We start from the raw sequence: 24518 nt of genomic DNA on the forward strand, positions 1-24518 counted from the left end.
AGTTGTGTTAATTGTAAAACCCCAAGAAAGAAACTATAGATAGGATTAACATAAGCACTGAATAAAGAGGAAAAAAAGTATTCATTAGAAAGTAAAGGAAAAATATTTTAAATAGTTTACCTGCTTAACGTAAGATAAGGCTCTATTAGAAATCGTATTCTGCATTCTCGAGGGTGTCCGTCTTCCGTACATGGATTGAAACAGTCTTCTTCGGAAAATTCTGTAATAAATAAATAAATAAATAAATTCAGAAAGTTATCTAATTACATTTTTCAAACGAAATAAGATTTTTAACAAAATTGTAAATATTACCAAATAGTGCTAATACATGGGAGCTACAGGGAAGCTTTTGTTCCGACCACCTTTTACAGGAATAAGTCATTTGCTGAAATTTAGTGAATAGTTTAAAGATATTGAAACACATCAAAAATGTGGGAAGAATATCTGCAAGATGCTATTGGAAGAAATAATAATTGTTTTCTAGATCTTCCTATACTGTATAAACTTACATAGGTGCCCAACGGTTAGGACGTCATAAACTACGCACTCAAATTTCTGGTTTATATAAAAAAAAATATTTGGAAGCAGAATTAGGATTAGGAATTAGATTTTGGGTTTTCGGCATTTATGATCATGTTAGCCCATCATGTATGACGGATGACCTCTCTCGGTTATCACACTATCCGAGGAGAGGGAAGGAAGAAAGCAGCCTGAAACCTGTACGTTGGGTACCATTCCAGCATTTGCCTGATGTAGAGGAAAACTTTACTTAAGAGTCTTCATCCCGGCGAAATTAAAATACCGCTAATTTTACAGTAATTATGTGATATCTTCAAATAGATAAAAGATAATCGAAATGTGGAACAAGAGCGCCCTAGACAATATTATTTTACATCAGGAACTGTTATCACGATTCACTTATCTGCTTTCGATTTCGAGCCATTTTGAAAATCGGCATTTATTTTCGCGTTTCTAAACGGCTGAAAACGGAAAGCCGCTAGGTGATTTGTGATAACGGTACGTCACGCAAAATAATATTGTCTAGGGCGCTCTTGTTCCATATTTTAATTATCTTTTATCTATTTGAAGATATTACATAATTACTGTAAAATTAGCGGTATTTTAATTTCGCTGGGGTGAAGACTCTTAAGAGGGCTGGCCTGAAAAAGCTTTTACACTTTTTCGATCGAGTGTTCCCACCGGGAATCGATCCCAGGATCATTAGCTAGTTTGGAAGCAGTTATTATTTGAGCGACTCGGGAGAACATATAAGGTACGTCATCTTTTCTAACTTTCGAATAAACTGGAAAAAGGTTTAATATGACACAATATAATACAATGCCACATAACCAAACAAGATTCCCCTACCATCTACAGGTACGTTTCTAAAATTAAACTACCTACATACTCCTCTGTGGTTCGATCCCAACCCATTTCACATAATAATTCAGTTTACCGAAAGTGACGCTTACCGTTTCCTCGAACCGTTCACTTCATTTAGTAAGAGTTTGCAGGTACTACCTCGGTCACTTTCTATTTTTCGTATTCTTAATTCTCTTTGTTACTAAATAGAACTCAAAAAGGTAAGATTAGCGAAAACCCTTAATAGTTCTAATTACAGACTTTCGAGATTGGGTGTGGTTTCAGAACCGTCTTGATTTCGGAACCTCCGTAGATATTATTTTTCTGTTTCAAAATATAATTTATCTAGTTTCTTTAGCAACTTTGAGAAACTTGAACTCCCTAGTGCCCTCGTGTATGTGCTACTGTGTCTTTTTTATAATACTAGTCGTACTAGCCTGTTCAACCACACACTACCTCCTGAATATCTGAATATCTAACCCTGTTTGCTAGACGTGTACCAAATTTGTGACGTTATACGCGTGACTTTAGTTCATCCACGTGTTGTTTTGCTGGGATGAGTTTCTCACTAGACGTCAAATCCAGACATTCCATTCGCACCAACCTATATATTGTTTGACAGTATCTTTTATTGATCTAGTTACAATAGTTTTGATTTTGAAGTTATACAGTGGTTTTATAAGCCTTCGATTTATTTGAAGTTTTTGTATCTTTAGAAATATTTAGTTACATTTAGAAGTTGTAAGTTAGTAGAAAATAATATTTGGACTCGACACAAGTCCTAAGCTTCTTCGTGGCTAAGCGGTTAGCGCACACGCTTTAGGAGTGGTAGACCCAGGTTTGATTCCCAGCGGGAGCTTATGTGGTTCGGATTCCACGTTAATCAGTAGGTTCCGTCTCATATAGCCTTGCTGCTGAAAGGGACGTTCAACTCAACTTCACACAAGCCCTGTTTGGTAATAGTGATTACGGTCTTAATAAAATGGTATTTAACTGTAGTGTAATGTAAAAAGAAAGTAATGTAAAAGTAATATAAAAAGAAACCTACCAGTAATCAAACCTTTCTTCCATTTGAAAGTAATGTAAAAAGAAATCTACCAGTAATTAAACTTTTCCTTCCGTTTGAAAGTAATGTAAAAAGAAATCTACCAGTAATCAACCCTTTCTTCCGTTTGAAAGTAATGTAAAAGGAAATTACCAGTCATCAAACCTTTCCTTCCATTTGAAAATAATGTAATAAGAAATTTACCAGCAATCAAACCTTTCCTTCCATTCGAAAGTAATGTGAAAAGAAATCTACCAGTAATTAAACCTTTCCTTCTATTCGAAAGTAATGTAAAAAGAAATCTACCAGTAATCAACCCTTTCTTCCATTTGAAAGTAATGTAAAAGGAAATTACCAGTCATCGAATCTTTCCTTCCATTTGAAAATAATGTAATAAGAAATTTACCAGCAATCAAACCTTTCCTTCCATTCGAAAGTAATGTGAAAAGAAATCTACCAGTAATTAAACCTTTCCTTCTATTCGAAAGTAATGTAAAAAGAAATCTACCAGTAATCAGACCTTTCCTTCTATTCGAAAGTAATGTGAAAAGAAATCTACCAGTAATCAAACCTTTCTTCCATTTGAAAGTAATGTAAAAAGAAATCTACCAGTAATTAAACTTTTTCTTCCGTTTGAAAGTAATGTAAAAAGAAATCTACCAGTAATCAACCCTTTCTTCCGTTTGAAAGTAATGTAAAAGGAAATTACCAGTCATCAAACCTTTCCTTCCATTGGAAAATAATGTAATAAGAAAATTACCAGTAATCAAACCTTTCCTTCCATTCGAAAGTAATGTGAAAAGAAATCTACCAGTAATTAAACCTTTCCTTCTATTCGAAAGTAATGTAAAAAGAAATATACCAGTAATCAGACCTTTCCTTCTATTCGAAAGTAATGTGAAAAGAAATCTACCAGTAATCAACCCTTTCTTCCATTTGAAAGCAATGTAAAAGGAAATTACCAGTCATCGAATCTTTCCTTCCATTTGAAAATAATGTAATAAGAAATTTACCAGCAATCAAACCTTTCCTTCCATTCGAAAGTAATGTGAAAAGAAATCTACCAGTAATAAAACCTTTCCTTCTATTCGAAAGTAATGTAAAAAGAAATCTACCAGTAATCAGACCTTTCCTTCTATTCGAAAGTAATGTGAAAAGAAATCTACCAGTAATCAAACCTTTGCTTCCATTCGAAAGTAATGTAAAAATAAATCTACCAGTAATTAAACTTTTTCTTCCGTTTGAAAGTAATGTAAAAAGAAATCTACCAGTAATCAACCCTTTCTTCCATTTGAAAGTAATGTAAAAGGAAATTACCAGTCATCAAACCTTTCCTTCCATTTGAAAATAATGTAATAAGAAATTTACCAGTAATCAAACCTTTCCTTCTATTCGAAAGTAATGTGAAAAGAAATCTACCAGTAATCAAACCTTTCCTTCTATTCAAAAGTAATGTAAAAAGAAATCTATCAGTAACCAAACCTTTCCTTCCATTCGAAAGTAATGTGAAAAGAAATCTACCAGTAATCAAACCTTTCCTTCCATTCGAAAGTAATGTGAAAAGAAATCTACCAGTAATTAAACCTTTTCTTCCGTTTGAAAGTAATGTAAAAAGAAATCTACCAGTAATCTACCCTTTCTTCCATTTGAAAGTAATGTAAAAGGAAACTACCAGTAATTAAACCTTTCCTTCTATTCGAAAGTAATGTAAAAGAAATCTACCAGTAATCAACCCTTTCTTCCATTTGAAAGCAATGTAAAAGGAAATTACCAGTCATCGAACCTTTCCTTCCATTTGAAAATAATGTAATAAGAAATTTACCAGTAATCAAACCTTTCCTTCCATTCAAAAGTAATGTGAAAAGAAATCTACCAGTAATTAAACCTTTCCTTCTATTCGAAAGTAATGTAAAAAGAAATCTACCAGTAATCAGACCTTTCCTTCTATTCGAAAGTAATGTGAAAAGAAATCTACCAGTAATCAAACCTTTGCTTCCATTCGAAAGTAATGTAAAAAGAAATCTACCAGTAATTAAACTTTTTCTTCCGTTTGAAAGTAATGTAAAAAGAAATCTACCAGTAATCAAACCTTTCTTCCATTTGAAAGTAATGTAAAAGAAAATTACCAGTCATCAAACCTTTTCTTCCATTTGAAAATAATGTAATAAGAAATTTACCAGTAATCAAACCTTTCCTTCTATTCGAAAGTAATGTGAAAAGAAATCTACCAGTAATCAAACCTTTCCTTCTATTCAAAAGTAATGTAAAAAGAAATCTATCAGTAACCAAACCTTTCCTTCCATTCGAAAGTAATGTGAAAAGAAATCTACCAGTAATCAAACCTTTCCTTCCATTCGAAAGTAATGTGAAAATAAATCTACCAGTAATTAAACCTTTTCTTCCGTTTGAAAGTAATGTAAAAAGAAATCTACCAGTAATCAACCCTTTCTTCCATTTGAAAGTAATGTAAAAGGAAATTACCAGTCATCAAACCTTTCCTTCCATTTGAAAATAATGTAATAAGAAATTTACCAGTAATCAAACCTTTCCTTCCATTCGAAAGTAATGTGAAAAGAAATCCGCCAGTAATTAAACCTTTTCTTCCATTCGAAAGTAATGTAAAAAGAAATCTACAGTAATCAACCCTTTCTTCCATTTGAAAATAATGTAATAAGAAATTTACCAGTAATCAAACCTTTCCTTCCATTCGAAAGTAATGTGAAAAGAACTTTACCGGTAATCAAACCTTTTCTTTCATTCGAAAGTAATGTAAAAAGAAATCTACCAGTAATTAAACCTTTTCTTCCATTTGAAGTAATGTAAAAAAGAGATATTTTAGTAATCAAACCGGTTCTTCTAATTCAAAATAATGTAAAGAAATGAAATCTTTCAGTAATCAAACCGGTTCTTCCAATTCTAAAAAATGTAAAGAAGAAATCTATCAGTAATGAAACGGATTCTTCATATCCTAAGTTAATATAAAGAGAAATATATGAGTGGCCTATCCTGTCTTTCTATTCCGGAGTTAATATAAGAAAATAAATCTATGAATAATCAAAACGATGCTTCCATTCCGAAGTTAATGTGAAAAATCTATCAATAATGAAACATAGTCCTTCCATTACGAATTAATGTTTCTAAAAGTAGAAGCATATCTTGGTTAAATATATCAGTAACACATTAATAAATAAAAGAATCAAATAAGGAAAATATGAAAACTTCTTTAGAACATTATGTCATTATAAATGGAGATGGTATCAAGACGAAACGAGACTTAATACAGTCTCAGTCTTGTATCAGCTGACAAATAATGGTTTCAGTCTTGGTCTCGTCTCTAGTTAAGACACATGTATCGGTCTCGGTCTAGGTTAGAAAATAGATTTTCTACGACATGTCAAACTGTCTATACATTTTTTACGCACCCGGTATTTAGATTAATTCCCCGTAGTTCTATCCTTTAGGCTAAAGGAGATGAGTAATAAATGATAATGGGACAACCTAAGCGGTGGCATAAAAACAGTGAGATAAAAAGAGAACAATTTTATTTACCAAATTACTGCGCGTTCTGCCACTATGACGTTCTCACTAGCGTATTTTAGATTTACCTGATTTGCATTTGTTTATAAAAAAATACGTCTGTTAACGAAATCTCGGAACCAACTAACTCATCCTAATGTGCCAGTTCATTATGTTGTACAAATATAAACATAGGGTGATATGGACTTCATCATTGTATTTCTTTTAAAATTCTAGCCCAGATTGATATATTACATGACTCCCTTTTTATTTAAAATAATCGAGCGAGATACAAGATGGTCGACTTCAAGATGGCGGCCATGACACGCCTACCCTCTAATAAATGTCTATTTCCTCCCGGTGTCTATTAATGTGTTTTCGCTTTCCATCTCTTTACTCGTTTTACAAATATACTGAAACTTTCAGACTTGAAACACAATGTTCTGGCTTATTCTGATCAATAAGGTTTTTTGGCCATTGCGACTGTCTTTCTGGACGGAAGTACAGTACTTTAAATTTTGCTTACACTTGTTTTTTGATATTCCCAACTTTGCTGTCATGTTTGGTCAACAAAGTTGATTTCGACATCAATAGGTTTACTTGCAAGACATCATACTATCGGTACTGTTAGTATTCATATATCTCAGCTCTGCAAATTTCTTATAAATTATTTTTTTTAGCACTAACAATAACTATTCCCTTTACGTTCTTATATAAGTAAAAGAAGGAAATTTTATCCAGCAAAAATAAATACAGGTAAACAAGAGTTATTTAATACTATAAGAGCAAGTCGTGGAATATAATTCGTGTGAAAATACTCAGTTGCGATATATAATACTTTGAGAAAAGACTCTGACAACCAACGTTGTAGAGAGAAACCACAGGAGCTAAAGCAGAGATTTCAACAAAACACGAACGAAAGAAGGGAGGGGAAGAGGAAGAAGCAAGCGGAGGTTTAACATAATTACACGTGGCAGGGTGCGTGTGTGTATGTAACATCAGCTTAATGAAGTCTCTCTTCTTCTCTGTCTGCAACGAGAGTTGACCAACAGATTTAGCTGAGCTTCTGCTGCGGTGAGCGTTGAGGTTTTTGCTTTCTATGTGACCACAAGATCTCCTTTCACGTTTCTCCTGTGATGCTGTGCTCTCGGAAATTCGATTGCTTAGCAGAACTTATGAAATATGAATAATCTTTCCTTTTTTTTCTCTCTCTCTCTTCCGTTGTCTGAGGCTCTCATCTTATAATTAGAGATTAGGAGATGATTTGAAGGAAGAGAAGCAGCACTTTGAACAAAGGTAAAGGAGTTTTGTAACGCTTTTGTCAGTAAGTAGAGCAGAATTTCTGTTTATTTAGTTGTTTCATTCTTCTCGGTTCAGTCTTTTGTTGATAACCAGGATATCGTTCTTGGAAGAATTATAATTCCCTTTGTTTGGCTTTATTTGCAGTGTGGTCAAAGAAGAATATATCTTTTGAGCATCTCTTTGTTACCTACTAACTGGTTTATTCGTTGCGTAGGTATCAGCCTAAAGTTGGCAAAAATTTCATCCCCGCTGAGCAGCCAACAATGGGCAGTAATAATAAATTAACAGAACTTTTTACACTTCACAAACTAACAACAACAACAAAAATTCGTTTCATTTCTTCAGACCACTCCCATCTTCTTCATAAAGTTCAATCTTAAAGGGTGCTTAGAACTACAAAGGGCAGGCTATGGTATCAATAGTAGAGAGACCTTAAAACTGTCACCGTTTCCTCCACAAAGAAGGACGAAGAGGATGTTCTGAGAACAGCAGCAGTATGTGGCTTTCATAACTTTGAAGAACCCTCCACATCACTTTCCGATTCCCTGGTTTCTGGTGCAGATATTTGGGCTAGTGGAACGGGATGTTTGTTGGATTATAGTTTGAATTCCGGCTCGTATGATCACGCACAGGTTTTGTCCTTATAGATACGTAATTCGGTGTAGAAATAGTATCCACCAAAGTTGTAACTTGCTAAATGTCACTTCCAATAGTGCATCCAATTGTATTCACTTCATTTCTCCCATGGCCACCTCGATCTTTACCCATGCAAATTCTTCAAAACACAACTTTAAGACGGTCCAATTTCACATGAACACTTGATTACTGCCTCTTAGCGTGCATACTCTTCACGAACAACTTTTCATCGTACCACCGCCATCGGTTGTGTTCTAATGCACCATTCAGTTATGAATTCTCACCCGACACCATCATTTCCAATAGAACAAACATCATTGGAGTAAAGGCACAGAAATCTCATCTCATTCCTTCCTGCAGGTTTTCTATGGACCAGTGAGGATATGTTTCGATGTTAACGCTCCAAATACGTAGAAATCCACTGGGCTGGTGTCAAGGCTTCTTATAGAAAAGTCATGAGAGGGGATAATATGGATTCTGTTTTCTTCTCCATGGCAACCTGGAGTGAGGCTTGAGGCTTTGTACAAGTGCAACTACATTTTTTTTTTTTTTTTGTTGTTGGCTACATAGAAACAGGGGTTAGATAGGGGTCATGATTGTTTCCTGGAAGTGGGCAGTATAGTGTTTTTATAACAATTTTAGTACCTCAAACTTCTCCTCGTAATTGTATCCAGGTACAATCTTGATTCCTTGCTGGAAACTTTTTTCGGTTCTTGGTGTAAAGCTTGACGTGTCCCTTTCCCACGCTACATAACTATCGGAATGTTAAGATTATGCATGAATAAATGTAGACTTCATCGAATATGACAACCATCTTCCATTTTGACCCAACACAATATTTTTCCTATAATTTGTTTTAGGTTCAGCAATGTTGCACGGAAGAAGGTTGAGAACTCGGACTGTACGTAACGTAAGACAAGGTACACTCATGTCCAAAATTATTGTCGCATATCTATAACTGTCTTCTTGTAAGAATATAATTTGATAATGATTTTGCAGAGTACTTTTAATACTGATACTGTGTGTATAATCGGGAAATGTATATTTGTGGTAAATTTCATAGGAAAAGAATTATAAATACGAAAATCATAATGAGTAAAATAAAATGTAACTAAATGGACAAGAAAATTTTATTTTCCTTTCATTGTTCTTATTTTCATTGTTCTTTTGACATGAAATTTACCACACACTTGTCTTTGCCGATTATACACATACTAAGATTGTAAGAAATACCGGGAGAATTTGTTGTCAAATTATATTCCTACAACAACATATTTATAGTCATGCGACAATAATTTTGGACATGAGTGTACCTGCGTCGATCTGATGCGATCAACGTTACTTTCATCAAAGCTTTCATGAAAGTCAACCCTTTCATCAATCTCACTCGACCTCATACTCACAATCAGTGATGTACGCAGAAGTTTGTCAAGGGGGTGCAAGCTTCCAAGTTTATATAGAAATAATTTCGAGTGTTTGTATGTATTTTAAATGGTAATTACTTATTTTTGCGTAATATCTTGCGTAGAGCGCTTACCTCTGGTGAATGGGGTCCTTTATTCGATCTTCGAAGGACAACATCATGTCCGTCAGCTTTCTTGGCGTGCACCTGTTTCCTTCCACATTCTCATTTCATCAATTCGTCAATCATCATTCAATCATCATCATCATCGTGTAATTTTATCTAAAGGGCATAATCATGGAGCATTAAACTTAAATATTTCATTTTTTTCTCATAATATCTTCCTCAATGGGAAGTTAACACCCCGAAAGGTTCCTTGCGTACGTCACTACTCACAACATCATTTCGACATGATGATCACTTGACCTCACTCTCACTCAACTTCATTGGAACTCGCACTCACTTCGTAAAATTAAGGTCGTAAGCGTGAGTTCTGGGTTCGTAATCTCCCACCTCATGAATTCGGGAATTTACACTTGCCAACATTCTTTCCAGCCTTCGTAGAAACAAAATAATGTAAAATACTAGCTAAGTTACGTTATCAATATTGATACGCATGTTGAAATGTGTCCCTATTGTAGCATTTTCGTTTATGAAGTATTTTCTTTTATTAACAAAGATAACTTGCTTAAGAGTTACGCTTGTCTTTAGCAATTCTGTGTGGAGAATACCTGGATTTTAAGTGCTTTCTGTATAAGCCCAAGTTGTATGCTCGTTAGCTACTTTGAAAATTCGTCTGCAGCGCAGCTGTTATTAAACATGAAAGCCACTTCTTTGTTCCATTCTTATCGTGTAATTATGTATCAGCAGACGCGCCATTAGTACGAACAAAAACAGAGAAACAAAAGATATTTCCTACGTCTATATAAAACAAGAACGATGTTCGTTGAGGTATTTTTTGTGAATGTTCTTTTGTAAGTAGATTCCTGTACAAAGTGAGAAAGAAGAATCCTTTCCCTAAAACCAGTATGGTTAATATACCAATACTGTTTTGAGATATTGCAGAACTTCGAAACGACTCACAAAACTAAAGCTTTCGTCTTCGGTGCGAACGGTCCCGGGTTCGATTCCCGGTGGGGGCACTCGGTCGAAAAAGCTTTTTCACCGCTTTTTCAGGCTAGCCATTCTGAATGAGATTTTTCTGGGTTTTTCTCATTCACACCAAGCAAATGCCGGGATAATACCTAACATATAGGTCCCAGGCCGCTTCCTTTCTTCTCTTTCCCCGGATAGTGTGCTCGCCGAGTGACGTCATCCCTCAAAATGTGACGGGCTAACATGGCCATAGATGCCGAAAGCCCAGAAATCGTAATCCTAAAACTAAAGAAAAAATGTGAACTAATTTTTTGCAATATATTTCGGATGAAATGTCTTGCAAAAGTACAAGAACTGCTAACCAATTTTTGCAATACGTTCCTGAAGAAATGTCTTCCAAAGATGAAAAAAAAAAATGTGAACTAATTTTTGTAATACGTTTCAGACAAAACATTTTGCAAGAGTGAAAAATCTGTGAATCAATTTTTACAATGCCCCAAGACAGCATGGACTGGAACAACACTATGGGTGAGATATTCTATACATCTTTATATTAGTAATACAGTTTTAAATCCTTTAGAAAATCTTTGTTGGGAGAGTAAATATTAAGTTAGATAGTTAGAAGTTACGGTTGGCAAATAATGCCAGGTAATTAGATGAAGATAACAGATTATTTATTGAATTTATGGCAGATTCAAAGTTACTAAGCAATATGTAAAATTTTTGATACGGTACTAGTTGGTTACTAACACTGTAAGTATACACTCGAGTCTTTAATACCCAGACTACATTTTAAATTTATACTGTGAATTCATGTTACCAGACTAATAGACAAGACTTAAGGGTTTTCACTACAGCGAAATTAAACTACCGCTAATTTTAGAGTTTTTCTGAAATATCATCACAACAAATAAAAATACTCGAAAAGCAGTAACGTAGTGAACTAGATAATACGATTTTGCATGTGATACTGTTATCACAACTCAACTATCTGCTTTCGATTTGCAACTGTAGAAAGATTTAGCATTTTTTGCGGGTTCTGTAAATAGCGGGATACCAAAAGCGGATAGGTGAATTGTGGTAAAGGTATCACATGCAAAATCGTATTGTCTAACATTAGTTCACTATGTTTGTGCTTTTCGAATATTTTTATTTGTTTTGAAGATATTACAGAAAACCTCAGAAATTAGCGGTAGTTTAATTTCGCTGTAGTGAAGACCCTTAATAAAAATTCAGTTCCTACTCTCACCAGTAATGGGTCTGCATGTTGGGACCGCGGTGGCTCAGTGATAGAACGCTCATCTCTAGCGCAAGGGGTCCCTGGTTTGATCCCAGCTCGCGTCAAGTGGGTTTGTGGTGGAAAAACACATAGGCCTATATACAGCTTTTCTCGTAGTTTTCCCGTTTCCTCCCACTTCCTGTATTTCATACATCTATTCAACACCGTTTCCCTTAGTTCATGTGCATAATCGTGGGACATTAAACTATTAAATATATATATACACGAGGGCTGATCAGAAAGTAAGGTTGCAAAGTCTGCAGTGAAACATGTATATATTATTTCATACAACCAATACAGCCAACAGATATTACATACATTGGGTTATTTTTTGACGTAGTCACCATATCGATTGAGGCACTTGTCGCAACATTGGATGAGTTTGAATATTTCCTTCTGGTAAAAATCCTGTCCTTGAATATTCAGACACTTTGTCACGAACTGTTTCAACTCTCCGCCTGAAGCAAAGCGACGGACTCCTAGGTGCTGCTTCAAGTACGGAAACAGGTGAAAGTCGCTTGGAGGGAGATCTGGGCTGTAGGGAAGGGTGGTCGATGATAACTCAGCGAAACTGCTTCAACAGCGTTCTGGGCTGTATGCCGGCGCGCATTATCGTGAACAAAAATGACGCCCTCCGTAAGATGTCCTGGCTGTGTCCTCCTGTACCAGCTGCCGGTTAATTTCAGCCGCGGTTAAACATGTTTCGCCAACAAAAATCGAATCTGAGCGGACTTCTTCGCGAGACCAGTTTTCCAAACAAGTCGCGCCGTAAATGAGGGGTTGCTGAAACTCTGCAGTTGCCAATTCCATGTATTAAAATTACCGCACATTTTTCATATTTCTATAACAGACGAAACTTCGGAAATATCGGCCTTGTAACCTTAGTTATTGATCCTCCCTCGTATATATGTATCATCGTTAAGAAAAGAAAAGCATAAAGCTGCCAGTTAATAGTATTTTTGGTAAATAAAAATTACATAAATAACGAGCAGTCCATCCTATGCATCAAAATAAGAGCTCTCTATTATTCTCAACGAAAGACATACATTTTGATACCCGAAAATGTTTTTATCTGGATTAGTTAACAACAACAGTATAATATGTAATTGTGAACAAAAAAAATGGGGAAATCATATTAATGAAAAATGACTACTGAAATTCAATGTTGCAGGTGAAAAAACAAAATTCTTTGATCATGCATGTTGCAGTGGCGTAACTAAAGGCTTGGGGACCTCCCCGCAGACAGCGTGGAGTGGGGCCCCTTCTCTATGTCCCACTTCACGATTTGGGTCCCCCTTATGTCTTGAGGCCCCCCGCAATGCGGGGGGTCTGCGGGGGCTATATTTACGCCCCTGGCATGTTGAATTTCCCACGAAAGTGCAGCAGTTTTTCTAGTAAACAGATATAATATGTCTTTCTGGGTCATTAATTAAGATTTGGCATTAAAAAAATAAAGATCACCGCTTCTTTAAAAGCTCTGAGATTTAAATCCTCAGGAGACTTGGTCTTGGTGTTAAGCTTCTGGAATGCTCTTTTAGTAGAACACAGCTTCCGTCTCACAACTCCGCAAGAGATTTTGAAATGGTCTTTAGTTTATTATTATTATTATTATTATTATTATTATTATTATTATTATTATTATTATTATTATTATTATTATTATTATAACTTTGATCTTGCTTAGTCCATACAGCAACCTCAGTATCAGCTATAACTAATCACCAAAGTAGTAAAATTGTCTCAGCTAAGAGAAAATTTCATTTATTTTATATAGATACACTGCAAACCTTCTTTTATTAATAATGAATGTAACTTTGGTTCTGTAAAAGGTAGCAGCTAAAGAACTTTCTCATTGCACGCTCTATTAAATAGCAACATCTTGCAATGGCAAGTATAAAATGTCGAGTAAGGATGTAAGCTCATTTTGTGACAATATCTTCTCAACACTCTCCACAGATTAATTCTACTTTATGGGGAGCGCTAACACAATATTTATGATGTCAAACGCTGCACGATTGACATTGTATCCAGTTCAGGAATCTACTACTGCAGGCTACTAGAAGCAACACAAGTGTGGTCAGAAAGGACTCCTGATGTCAAATTTCTCTGGTTTTACCTAAATTCTTTTTGTTTGCTTGCACTAATCCGATGTGACTGGAAATAGTCAGAAACTGGGATCAGGCTAAGGGAGATAGTGATTATGACAGTGAATGAAATGGTGGAATGAAGAAAGTTAGAGGAAATAGGAGAACCCCGAGAAAACCCATGAACGCGGTATTTGTCTACTACAAAGTCCACTTGGAGCGAGCTGAGATCGAATTAGGGACCCTAGAGTTAAGCGCTCCATCACTGACCCACAGTATACCTTAACACCTATAGAAAGTTAGAGAAATTGAAGTATCTGTAGAATATTCAATACAGGGTACAGTACAGAAAATGTTGAATTCGTTACCTACTCAAGAACTATTTTTTTTTTTTGGACAAATATATTACAACTGTTTTAGAGATAAGACAATGTAAAAGAAAAAATCAATAGCCGTATTAGTGACAGTGAAAAGTACTTTGTATACTATGTAATACTACCATTTCTAGTACACTTTGTTTTTTTAATGAGTGTGAAGTTCAAATAATTGTGCCCGTAAGTTTCAGTGTAGTGAACTATGTAGGTATACGTATATTATCATTATTTTAATAAGTATCTGTCAATAAAGCATGAATTTGAAATGTTATATATATATATATATATATATATATATATATATATATATATATATATATATATATATATAGTGGTGGAGTTACTGCTTCACAATCTAAAGGTTGCGAGTTTAAACCAGAGATGTGCGTCTACGCGTAAAAAACGATAGTTTACGTTTACGTGTCAACTATGCGTAGACAATGTAAACAACGTAGACTATGTAGAATATGTTAACAACACCTAATTTAATATGGCATCGTGGAGAATAAAGGAACTTTATTTTGTCGTTACCTTGCGAAATTGCGTACAAAATAAAATGCCTATACCAGCGAATAGTAACTTTCGAATATTTAGTTTCGTCTTGATGAAGGAAAATGAAAAATATTATGCATTTTGTAAAATATGCAAGAAAAAATTGGCAAATACAGCAGATTCAAGACTGAAAGCCCACAGGTGAGAATTAGTTTTGTAAATTTCATTATAAAAGCAGTGCTCGAAGTGGAAAATCTAAGGAAGTGGTATGTGCAGAGCAGAGTAAACATACAGATTAGATAATTCCCTCTACTTTTTATATGTTAGTCGTTTTCCTAATCTTTCCCTGCACCGAAGCAAAACAACTGAATGAGGAAATATGAACAAACGAGCAACGAAATTCTTCCTTACATTTGATAGTGGTTGTCTACATAGTCTACACGGGAAAAGGTGTAATGTAGATTACGTATAGATTACAGTAGACAATCGCGTAGACGTAAAATTATAGTTTACGGCACATCACTGGTTTAAACCACAATATCGACTAGGTTTTAATCAGAGTTCTTCCTCAGTTGCAGCAGGCAAATTCTAGAATACCTATAAAAATAGGCCCTTAGCGGCTTCCTTCCACTTTCTTTCGAAATATTATTGTTATTACTATGAATATCGATTGTTAGTGGGTTCAATGTGTAAATTAACCTATCGTAATATTTTGAAAAAAGTTTCGTGAAAATGAGAAAGGAAATTAAAGCGAATAATGATATTACGTAACACATTTGCTTCACTATATTGTCAAATATTTGTCGTAGTACAATGACTATAAAAAAAACTCACGCCTGAAACGAAAAGAGCGTTCCAATTAGACTTTTTTCACTCTCTTTTCATGAGATTAAAATGGCTGGCTACAAGGTACACATTCCATTAATGCGGAAGAGTAAGTGAACTATCTCTACTCTCTCTCTCTCTCTCTCTCTCTCTCTCTCTCTCTCTCTCTCTCTACCTTTTCTGATGCCCTTTCTCATCTGGGTTATTTCACCCGCCTCATTATTCTCTGAGTTTTATTGACATTTTGGAGTCCTTACTACGTTCTTTATCCTCTGGCAAAGTCAAATACCAGAAAAAGAGGACGCGGTCGTACACAGAAGAAAAGAGAAAAAAATGAACGAAAAAAGCATATAAAGCTGAGGGCAGGAACACACACCCACGCACAAAGTACAGGAAAGAAAAGAAAAGAAAGACCACGATATCTCAAACTCAACTAAATTTCAGCAATCATCCGTCCTTGTCTACAGTTTCAAAGAATAGGTATTTGTATTTATGGCACGTAAGCTTTTTGTGTCTATATGGACGATATTCTCTTTTTCTCCATCAAAGACTCGAAATAGAAGCTATGTATTTATGTGGAAAGGGAGAGACGTATATAGAGGACGGAAAAAGCGTAATCTTTGATTTTGTAAAGAAAGAACCGGGAAAAGTCTAAAGATAGAAAGACAAATGACTGTCTAAAAATAGTAACTGCAAAATGGATGACCTGCAAAAAAAAAAAGGAAATTTAGTACCCGATTCCGTATTGGAAAAATAAAAAAAGAAGATTTTGAAATTATACTTTTTAAAAATCTATACAATTTGCTCAGTGGTGGCGTATACTTTATTCTAATATGGATTTCAGTTAAGAGACCTATCCCGGCGAAATTAAAATACCGCCAATTTTACAGTAATTATGTGATATCTTCAAATAGATAAAAGATAATTGAAATGTGGAACAAGAGCACCCTAGACAATATTATTTTGCGTGAGGTACCGTTGTCACCAGTCACTTAATGGTTTTCCGTTTTCAGCCGTTTACAAACGCGAAAATAAATGCCGATTTTCAAAATGGCTCGAAATCGAAAGCAGATAAGTGAGTCGTGATAACGGTATCTCATGTAAAATGATATTGTCTATGGCGCCCTTGTTCAATTATCTTTTATCTATTTGAAGATATCACATAATTACTGGAAAATTAGCTGTATTTTAATTTTGCCGGGATGAGGCCTCTTAAGATATTTCAACAGCTAACTTAGGACATCTGAAAATAATTAAAAAGTTGTAGGAAAAGCTATTTTGGAACGAATTATGTAATAATTTCAGAGTAAAACAGTGTTGTAAAATGAAAATGTGAAACAAACTAGTATTTAGTGTTTAGTTGGAAACATTCATAAATCAGTGCAGTGTAATGAAATACAATTAAAATACAACAAAACATAATTTTGATGTTTTGTAGTGACATAATAAGTATCGTTTTATTTTTGTGATTAAACAGGTAATGGGCGTCGCTATCAAGGGGAGGATACATCGGATGCCCAAGAGCAGTCCATCTCTGCTTCCAACACAATATTGAAAAACAAAACACAATTAATACAGATTTACAGAAATATTCGCTAGACCATACCACCGTGGCGTTGATAGTTTGGTCATGACCTGCATGTGGTCATAAACCATATGAAATGTATTACATCCTCTGCATTGATGCACATATATATCACGAAGGTTGCATGAAGGTTTTATGTGGCACACCCGGTATGGAGTTGTCATCTTTTCGTAAACCTAAAGTGGGCCACACTTATTGAATATATGGAGATCGCCGTTCCCCATATCCAAATTTGTATATACATGGAGTAGAATTTATTAAGAGCTAGAAGGACGTGCATATAGTCTATAATGAAAATCGGAATGAAAATTTAAATTTAAAAAAAAAACGTCAGCTTGTTGGCGATTAATTCAACATAAGTTATAAATTATTGAACCGGTACAGACAAAGAATAAAATCCTTGGCGGAATCTCTGCTGTCAGAACACGAAAAATTATAGTGATGAAAACATATCGACATCTAGACACCCATAGATTCACATCGTGGATCAAAATTTACAAATTTCACTCGCATATTTCGTGTTTTAGTAAGTCACCATATCCGCCATATAATGCATTTCTTCGGAACAATGAAAATTTTCTTAAAATTCGATATGTTCTAACTAATTAGGGACAGATGGCAATCCTAACCCAGAATTTTTTAACAGATTTTTGTAGAGCTACGAACATAAGTAAGTAGAGGTTGGAGCCATAAGAAATAAAGACTCTACTCGTTTATGCTAGTGACTATACAAAGTACTAGATGTTCCTAGTTTGAGAGAAATTTCACTAATCTACATAACTTCTGTCATAGAAATTGAACACTTAACAAACTAGGGAAAATTTGATATAAAATGGAAAATTTTGAGTCAATCGAGGGAAATTTTCTTAAGAAGAACTACAAACACTGTAAATGAAGATGGAATACCCATTTCTCAGTTCTTTAACGAAAGGAGCATGTTAACCAAAGGAAGAAAATGCACAAGATCCGAAATGGTTCTTACAGCCGAAAGGAATAATTAGCACATGGCAAAATGTTTCTGAGGTGAAATGCATACAAGCATACGAAACTGGATATAAAACACATGAAATTAATTAGCGCTTCTGTCAACCGGGGTTATATGTATATTCGTTGGGATTTGAGCCTCGAAAGAGTGCAACTAATTATTTCTGCTATGTTTCCTGGCGAAGGTGATTCAATATAGCAAAGCACTGACGCGTATTTAATTTGATTACATAAACCAGGGAGTCAAAAGAGAGACAGAATGAGAAAAATGGTCTTTTAACGACGTGTTTGGAAGAAAAGCAATTTTACGAGCAGCATTCGTTCGTTGCTACTAATTAACGAAGGACATTTTGACTGAGGAAACGAATGGGGGCGCTTTTGTCACAAAGTGTAAACAGAATATCAATGAATTGGATTTATCTGTTTGCTTGTTTTATTAGACAAAATAATATGAATGGAACTTTGATTGAATGTGGTTAATACATGTATTTATGGCGCGCTTTTATTCTATTTGTGAAGAGCCATCAATAGAAACTAAAATCAACAAAGGGCAAATTTTTAAATGTCTTTTCCTGGAGCAAACAAAACGCATGAATATGTGTACCCTGAATATGATTTTGGTTCTGTATAGGTGTTCAGAGAAAACAAATTTTAAAAGCATAATTTAAAAATAAATAAATAAATAAATAAATAAAGCGCGAAAGCATAATATATAAAATACAGTTCTTGGAAAGTTACATGATGATTTATTTGTTAGTCTAATTACAAGAATCAATTAATAACCAAAAATTATTTTGCTTCTAAGCTTTTTCAGGTCCGCCACCCCAAATGAGGTTTGCCTGGGGTTTCCTCATTCACATCAGGCAAATGCTGGGATAGTACCTAACACAGTCCTAGACGGTTTTCTTTCTTCCCCAATCCTTTCTTCCTTCCCTTTCCCCGGATAGTGTGCTCACCGACGGATGCCATTCTCAAATTTGACAGGCTAACATAGCTATATGTGCCGAAAGCCCATATATCTAAATCCTAAATCCTTCCCTAATTCACCAATAAATATTTAAGAATCAATCATTTTTATCTAACATGCCTACACAAAAGATTAAACTAAGGATTTTAAAAATGTAGTTGTAATTCTGACAAGAACAAGACAACAATTAAAAACCTCGCTGCAAGAAGGGGAAAGCTCCATTTTTACATTTGGCTCAGGATTGCAACAAAACTTCGTTTAAAAATAAATTTATTGTCCTTTAGCCTTCAAACTTCTACTAAAGAAAGGTTTTACCGTATAATAACATATGTCATTACAAAAAAGTTCGGAGGCCGGAGTAAAATAAGTTGATTTTTAACGAAGTCTTGTTGCAACTCTGAGCCAAATGTAAAATTGGAGTTGTCCCCTTCTTGCACTGGGGTCTTCAATTAAAATCCATTACAGTATGTAAAAGTTTATAGTTTCATGGGCATTACTCTCTTTGATTCTAAATAATTCATCATCTGTTTCAATTGGGAAAAGTTTTATGCTCGATTAGGATTTGAACTCTAAAATGTCATGTCTGATAAGAATATCTTAAGATTGGCCTTTAAATTTGCAGTTAATCAAGGTCTTCAAGGGTTAGTGGTTATCAACCTTCTCAAGCCTGGTGCCCCCCTTGGATGAATGTGATTGTCCTGAGCGAATTCCGTCATCTTAACCCAATCCACGCATGCCCAAGGCTGAAGGGACAAAGTATTATAAGAACCAGAAAAGGATTTCAATTCTTAAAATCAGCCCTAAAGAGTTTACATCATTATTTGAAAAAAAATCTATGAAGATCAATATTGAAACCGGAAACAGAAGTAGATTTGTACCACTTCCGGTTACGAGAGAGGGATAAAATAAAGAATAGAGCCTATCTTACGGTACTAAACCCGTCAAAAAACTGCTTCTTGTTGTCTGTTATCATTTTTATTCACAATGATAATCAGTGTTGAAACCGGAAATTGACTATTTTTACCATTTCCGGCTAGAATAAAGGGATAAAGGTCGAAGAGAAACATATCCATGGGATGCTGAATCCATAATAAAAACCTATTTCCCGCTGTCACTTACCATTTTGTTCTATAGAGATCATTGAAACCAAAAGTCGTAGTAATTTTCTACTAGTTTTGGTTTTCGAAGCAAGACATATTGATTTATATGATGGAGATTGTTTTTTCTATTTTGTTTGAAAAAATCAGAAATTTTATTTTACTGGTTTGTTATTTAAATCTTTTTAAATGCCTCTTAATTGAAAACTTATTTAATTTATGTAATATTACGTTAATATATACGGATAATACAAATTAATTTTGAAACAGCAACGGATATTTAACTAGACTTAAAGAAGAATTGAGTAGAATCACATAAAAATTGCCATTAACTTCACAGAAAGCAGAAAAATCCCCGTTTAATCAATGGGCTAAAAAATTAAAAGGTGACATAGAAACTGAACACCATTAATGCAGGAAATGTTTTCCGTTTTAATAAATCCATCAATTTTAGCCATTTCTGCTCCTGTCAGGTCTGGTAACCATAATAATTACGTTTTACTCGTCATTTGGCCTAATTCCCATTTTGCCTAACACTTTATTAGCTGTCAATTACAGATAAAAATCACATCCGGCATTTTAGATGAAATACCAATTCCCATTTGGCCTAATTCCCATTTTGCCTCACACTTTATTAGCTGTCAATTACAGATAAAAATCACATCCGGCATTTTAGATGAAATACCAATTCCCATTTGGCCTAATTCCCATTTTGCCTCACACTTTATTAGCTGTCAATTACAGATAAAAATCACATCCGGCATTTTAGATGAAATACCAATTCCCATTTGGCCTAATTCCCATTACGCCTAATGATCTCATCAGGAAAGAAATATCTCTATATAGAAGATCTGACAGTGTTTCCATACTTAACGAAATTGACAGTTTCTTAAAGTTGTATACAGTATCTTGCTTGAATATGAAATCAATTTATTTATATACATAGGTTTCAGAATGGAAAATGCACATTATTGGTCAAACTCATTGATATTGGCCGATCACTAACTACTTTTTGTTTATATTCCAGAAGTTAAATAAATTGTGGCTAGTGATTGGCTAGTGGTCATGACTGATCAGCTTCTTATTACTGATAATCAATTGATATCAAAACAATATGTCAATTCTGAATTTATTTATTTGAACAAAATACACACAATATAGACTTTTCTAGTTATTCTTTTATTTAATTCTTTTTTATTCTTTACTAGTTGAATATGCCCATACTTCGCACGGGGGCTGTATTTGGAAGTCAACGCCTCTGAGAGTGTCACCATTGATCTCAGCGACCGCGAAAACTATGGATTTGACACCAATATCGGTCATTTTGGATTACTTTTATATGTCTCGGTATCTCACACCCCCCAGGTGACCTCCGGCCCGGAGCCGAATAGCGTGAATTTGGAAGTTAATGTGATCGGAGTTTCACCATTGATTTCAGCGACCGCGAAAACTATGAATTCGACACTAATATCGGTCATTTTCTACTACTTTTACATGTCCCGGTAAACGCCCCTCTGGTTCGAATTTTGACAAAAACGTTTAACTCTGGTCTGGAGCCTGGGCCAAGGTATTCGTGACTAAAATTTGGTAACTCTCATCCAATTTGTCTGGTTCCCAAGCCGGTTCCGGTAAACACTCCCCTGAGACACTCCTGGTTCGAAATAAAAAAAAAAACGCTTCTTCTTGATCTGGGGACTGGACCAAGGAACCCCTAACCAAATTTTGGTAACTCTCGATCCACTCGTCTGGTCCCTAGGCCGCACACAGACAGACAGACAAACACACAAACAAACTATTTATTTTATTTATATTAGATTAGATTGATTTCAGAGTTTGTTTACCGGCTACAATCCAAACAGATAACCCCGTGGTTTAGAATATAAAATATATATGACAAAAAGCCAAACATATCACAAGAAGGTCGTGGATGTTTATTCTTAAAGTACTTATTTTAGCATTTAATATGTTTGTTCAATTAATTACACAAACTATTAACAAGTTTAGATGTGAATGAAGTCTTGTAATGCTTAAGAAAACAAAATCGAAGATAAAATAACAGATAAAAGCACATGGGATAAAAATTTAAAATTCAAAGGGTATTTTATTTATTTAGTATAACTACCACATTATGTTGTAATACAGTTAATATGTATAAGCTAAAAAAAAAAAGCAAAAGGAGCAATTAAAGAATAAAGCCGATGTCTGGTCTCATATACAATGCAAAAACTTTGCAGGAGCTAGTACATAGTCATTCCTCTGCGTAGCCAGCAAGTTGTTCTAGTAGTTTTGCAATAATTTCTTCTAGTGGTTGTGGTAATTTCTTTCATGTAAGTTATCTTTTGTACATTTGAAATATTTTATGTCATAGTTATTTGAAATAACTGTGGCTTTTGTATGTAAGTTTCTGTCACTTATTTATCTATAAGTATGGAAACACTGTCAGATCTTCTATGTACAGGCATTTCCTTCCTGATAAGATCGTTAGGCGTAATGGGAATTAGGCCAAATGAGAATTGCTATTTCACCTAAAATGGCAGATGTGATTTTCATCTGTGATTGACAGCTGATAAAGTGTGAGGGAAAATGGGAATTAGGCAAATTGGGAAGACACCAATATTTACAGCTTTCTCGGAGATGAGACAGTGTGTGAGGAACGGTCTATACTGTGAGGATTGATGTTGGATGATGGTCCTTTATATATTTATCGTGTCTGTCCGTCCATAGAGAGAAAAATTGAACTACTTAATGATTCATCAGATTTTTTTTAGCCAGGATGTAGATGGTTAAAAATTAGTAACGAACTTCGTTGAGACATGTTTTGGGGGGGGGCACTGCCCCTCCGGAGCTCTGAGAGTGCCCCTCCTGGAAGATCCTAAAATAATACGTGTAATATACTAGTAAATATAATAGTACCAGCAGTATTCCTCCGAATACTAAGAATGTCTCCAGGGAACATTTTTTCTGGGAGAAATATTGTGAATATTTCTTTCAGAAAAAATGTTCCGGGGGGGGGGGGCACATGCTATTTTCAGAAAGTGCTAATCTATTTATTATTATTATTATATTGTAGACGTATTATGTTGGTCTCCTCCGGAAAGGGCACTATCAGAGCTCCGCGGACGGGAAGGGGGGGTCTCTATGCACCCCCAAAATCATGTCTGGAAGAAACACTGGAGGTAATATTCAAACCACAAGTGGTAGGAATCAACCGTCCCTTTTTTTTTTCTTTCTTTGGTTGCTATTAGTGCAAAAACGGTAATGAATAACTAAAAGCTATTTCCTGCAATAAAATAAGAATCTCAAAAATACATTTCATCTCTATCTTCAACTCCCAATTAAAACTCAAAGTGATCTCAATTCCCTACGACTTCCGGTTTCAATATTTGTCTACATAGAACAAAGATGATAAGAGATAGCGATAGGTGGTTCGTTTTGGAATCGAATTAGCGTTTTAAGAATAAGTACTGTCTTCTTTTAACCCATATATTCACACCGGAAGGGACAGAAATCAACTACTTCCGGTTTTAAAATTGCCCACTATGAAGTAATAGATGTTAACAAACTGTTTTCTGGATTCAGTTCAGCGTTCTAATAATATATTCCATTTCCACTGTGAACTCTCCACTAAAACCGGAAGTTGTAGAAATCTATCACTCCTGCTTTCTATACTAATTGAGTGAATATTACACCATATAAATCAAATTCCTTCATGTGTTGTACACGTGACACTGTTGCTTATTTTATACTCAGGCTTTCTTATATCCATCAACACAGCTACTTCTACAACCACCGAGTTATTTCTATATCTGATCTCTTCGATTCAAATAAACTAGAACGAAACCGAAAATTACTTTCTGGTGTGTATAAAACAAAACTGAAAACGTCATTTTGCGTGTTGCTGAAACGGTTCAGTGGATATTAACGATATCAACGAACCACCTGTTCATTCAGAAGCATGAAAAATTAAAACATTGTTAACTTGTTGTCTGTAATTATTAATCCCCGAGGAGTACTGTGTAGACTGGTGACATGGTGCCACACCCTGAATCATCAGCAGGTGGTTTATCATTTATATAATACGGTTGCCCCATCGAGCTCCCAGTCTACCCTACACATATATATAGCACGTTAGTTTATTAAGTTCATTCCTAATTTACGTTGTTATTGGGGCAAATGATAAATAATCCGCTTATCGCTTACAGAAGCTTGTAACACGACACGTGATAATTACCGCACGCAAAATTTAAAAGAAAAAATGCTTTGCTAAAACGTCATAAAAATACATTGATAACACAGGGGAAGAGCAAATATGTATATTTATTTATTCATTATACATTATATTATTTATTTATTTATTTATTTATTTATTTATTTGAGTAATGTAATCTGGATTAGAGAGGAAGGACTCCTATAATTGAGAAATGAACAAAAAGTTAGTATTTAAAATTATTTTTTGTTCAATAATAGGTACAG

General features: G+C 34.7%; 1 protein-coding gene across 1 annotated transcript in view; it reads right to left on the bottom strand.

Moving 5' to 3' along the window:
- The window catches only part of LOC145694599 (multicopper oxidase 3-like), a 183101-nt gene that overhangs the window by 75148 nt on the left and 83435 nt on the right, over nucleotides 1–24518 (bottom strand). The window contains exon 2 of the mRNA XM_081770971.1: nucleotides 121–220. Coding sequence (XP_081627097.1) covers nucleotides 121–220 — 100 coding nt within the window. The remainder of the gene's footprint in view (nucleotides 1–120; nucleotides 221–24518) is intronic.

This window comes from Thermobia domestica, chromosome 9 (genome assembly GCF_964235325.1).
Source record: "Thermobia domestica chromosome 9, izTheDome1.hap1.1, whole genome shotgun sequence".
Taxonomy (NCBI): domain Eukaryota; kingdom Metazoa; phylum Arthropoda; class Insecta; order Zygentoma; family Lepismatidae; genus Thermobia; species Thermobia domestica.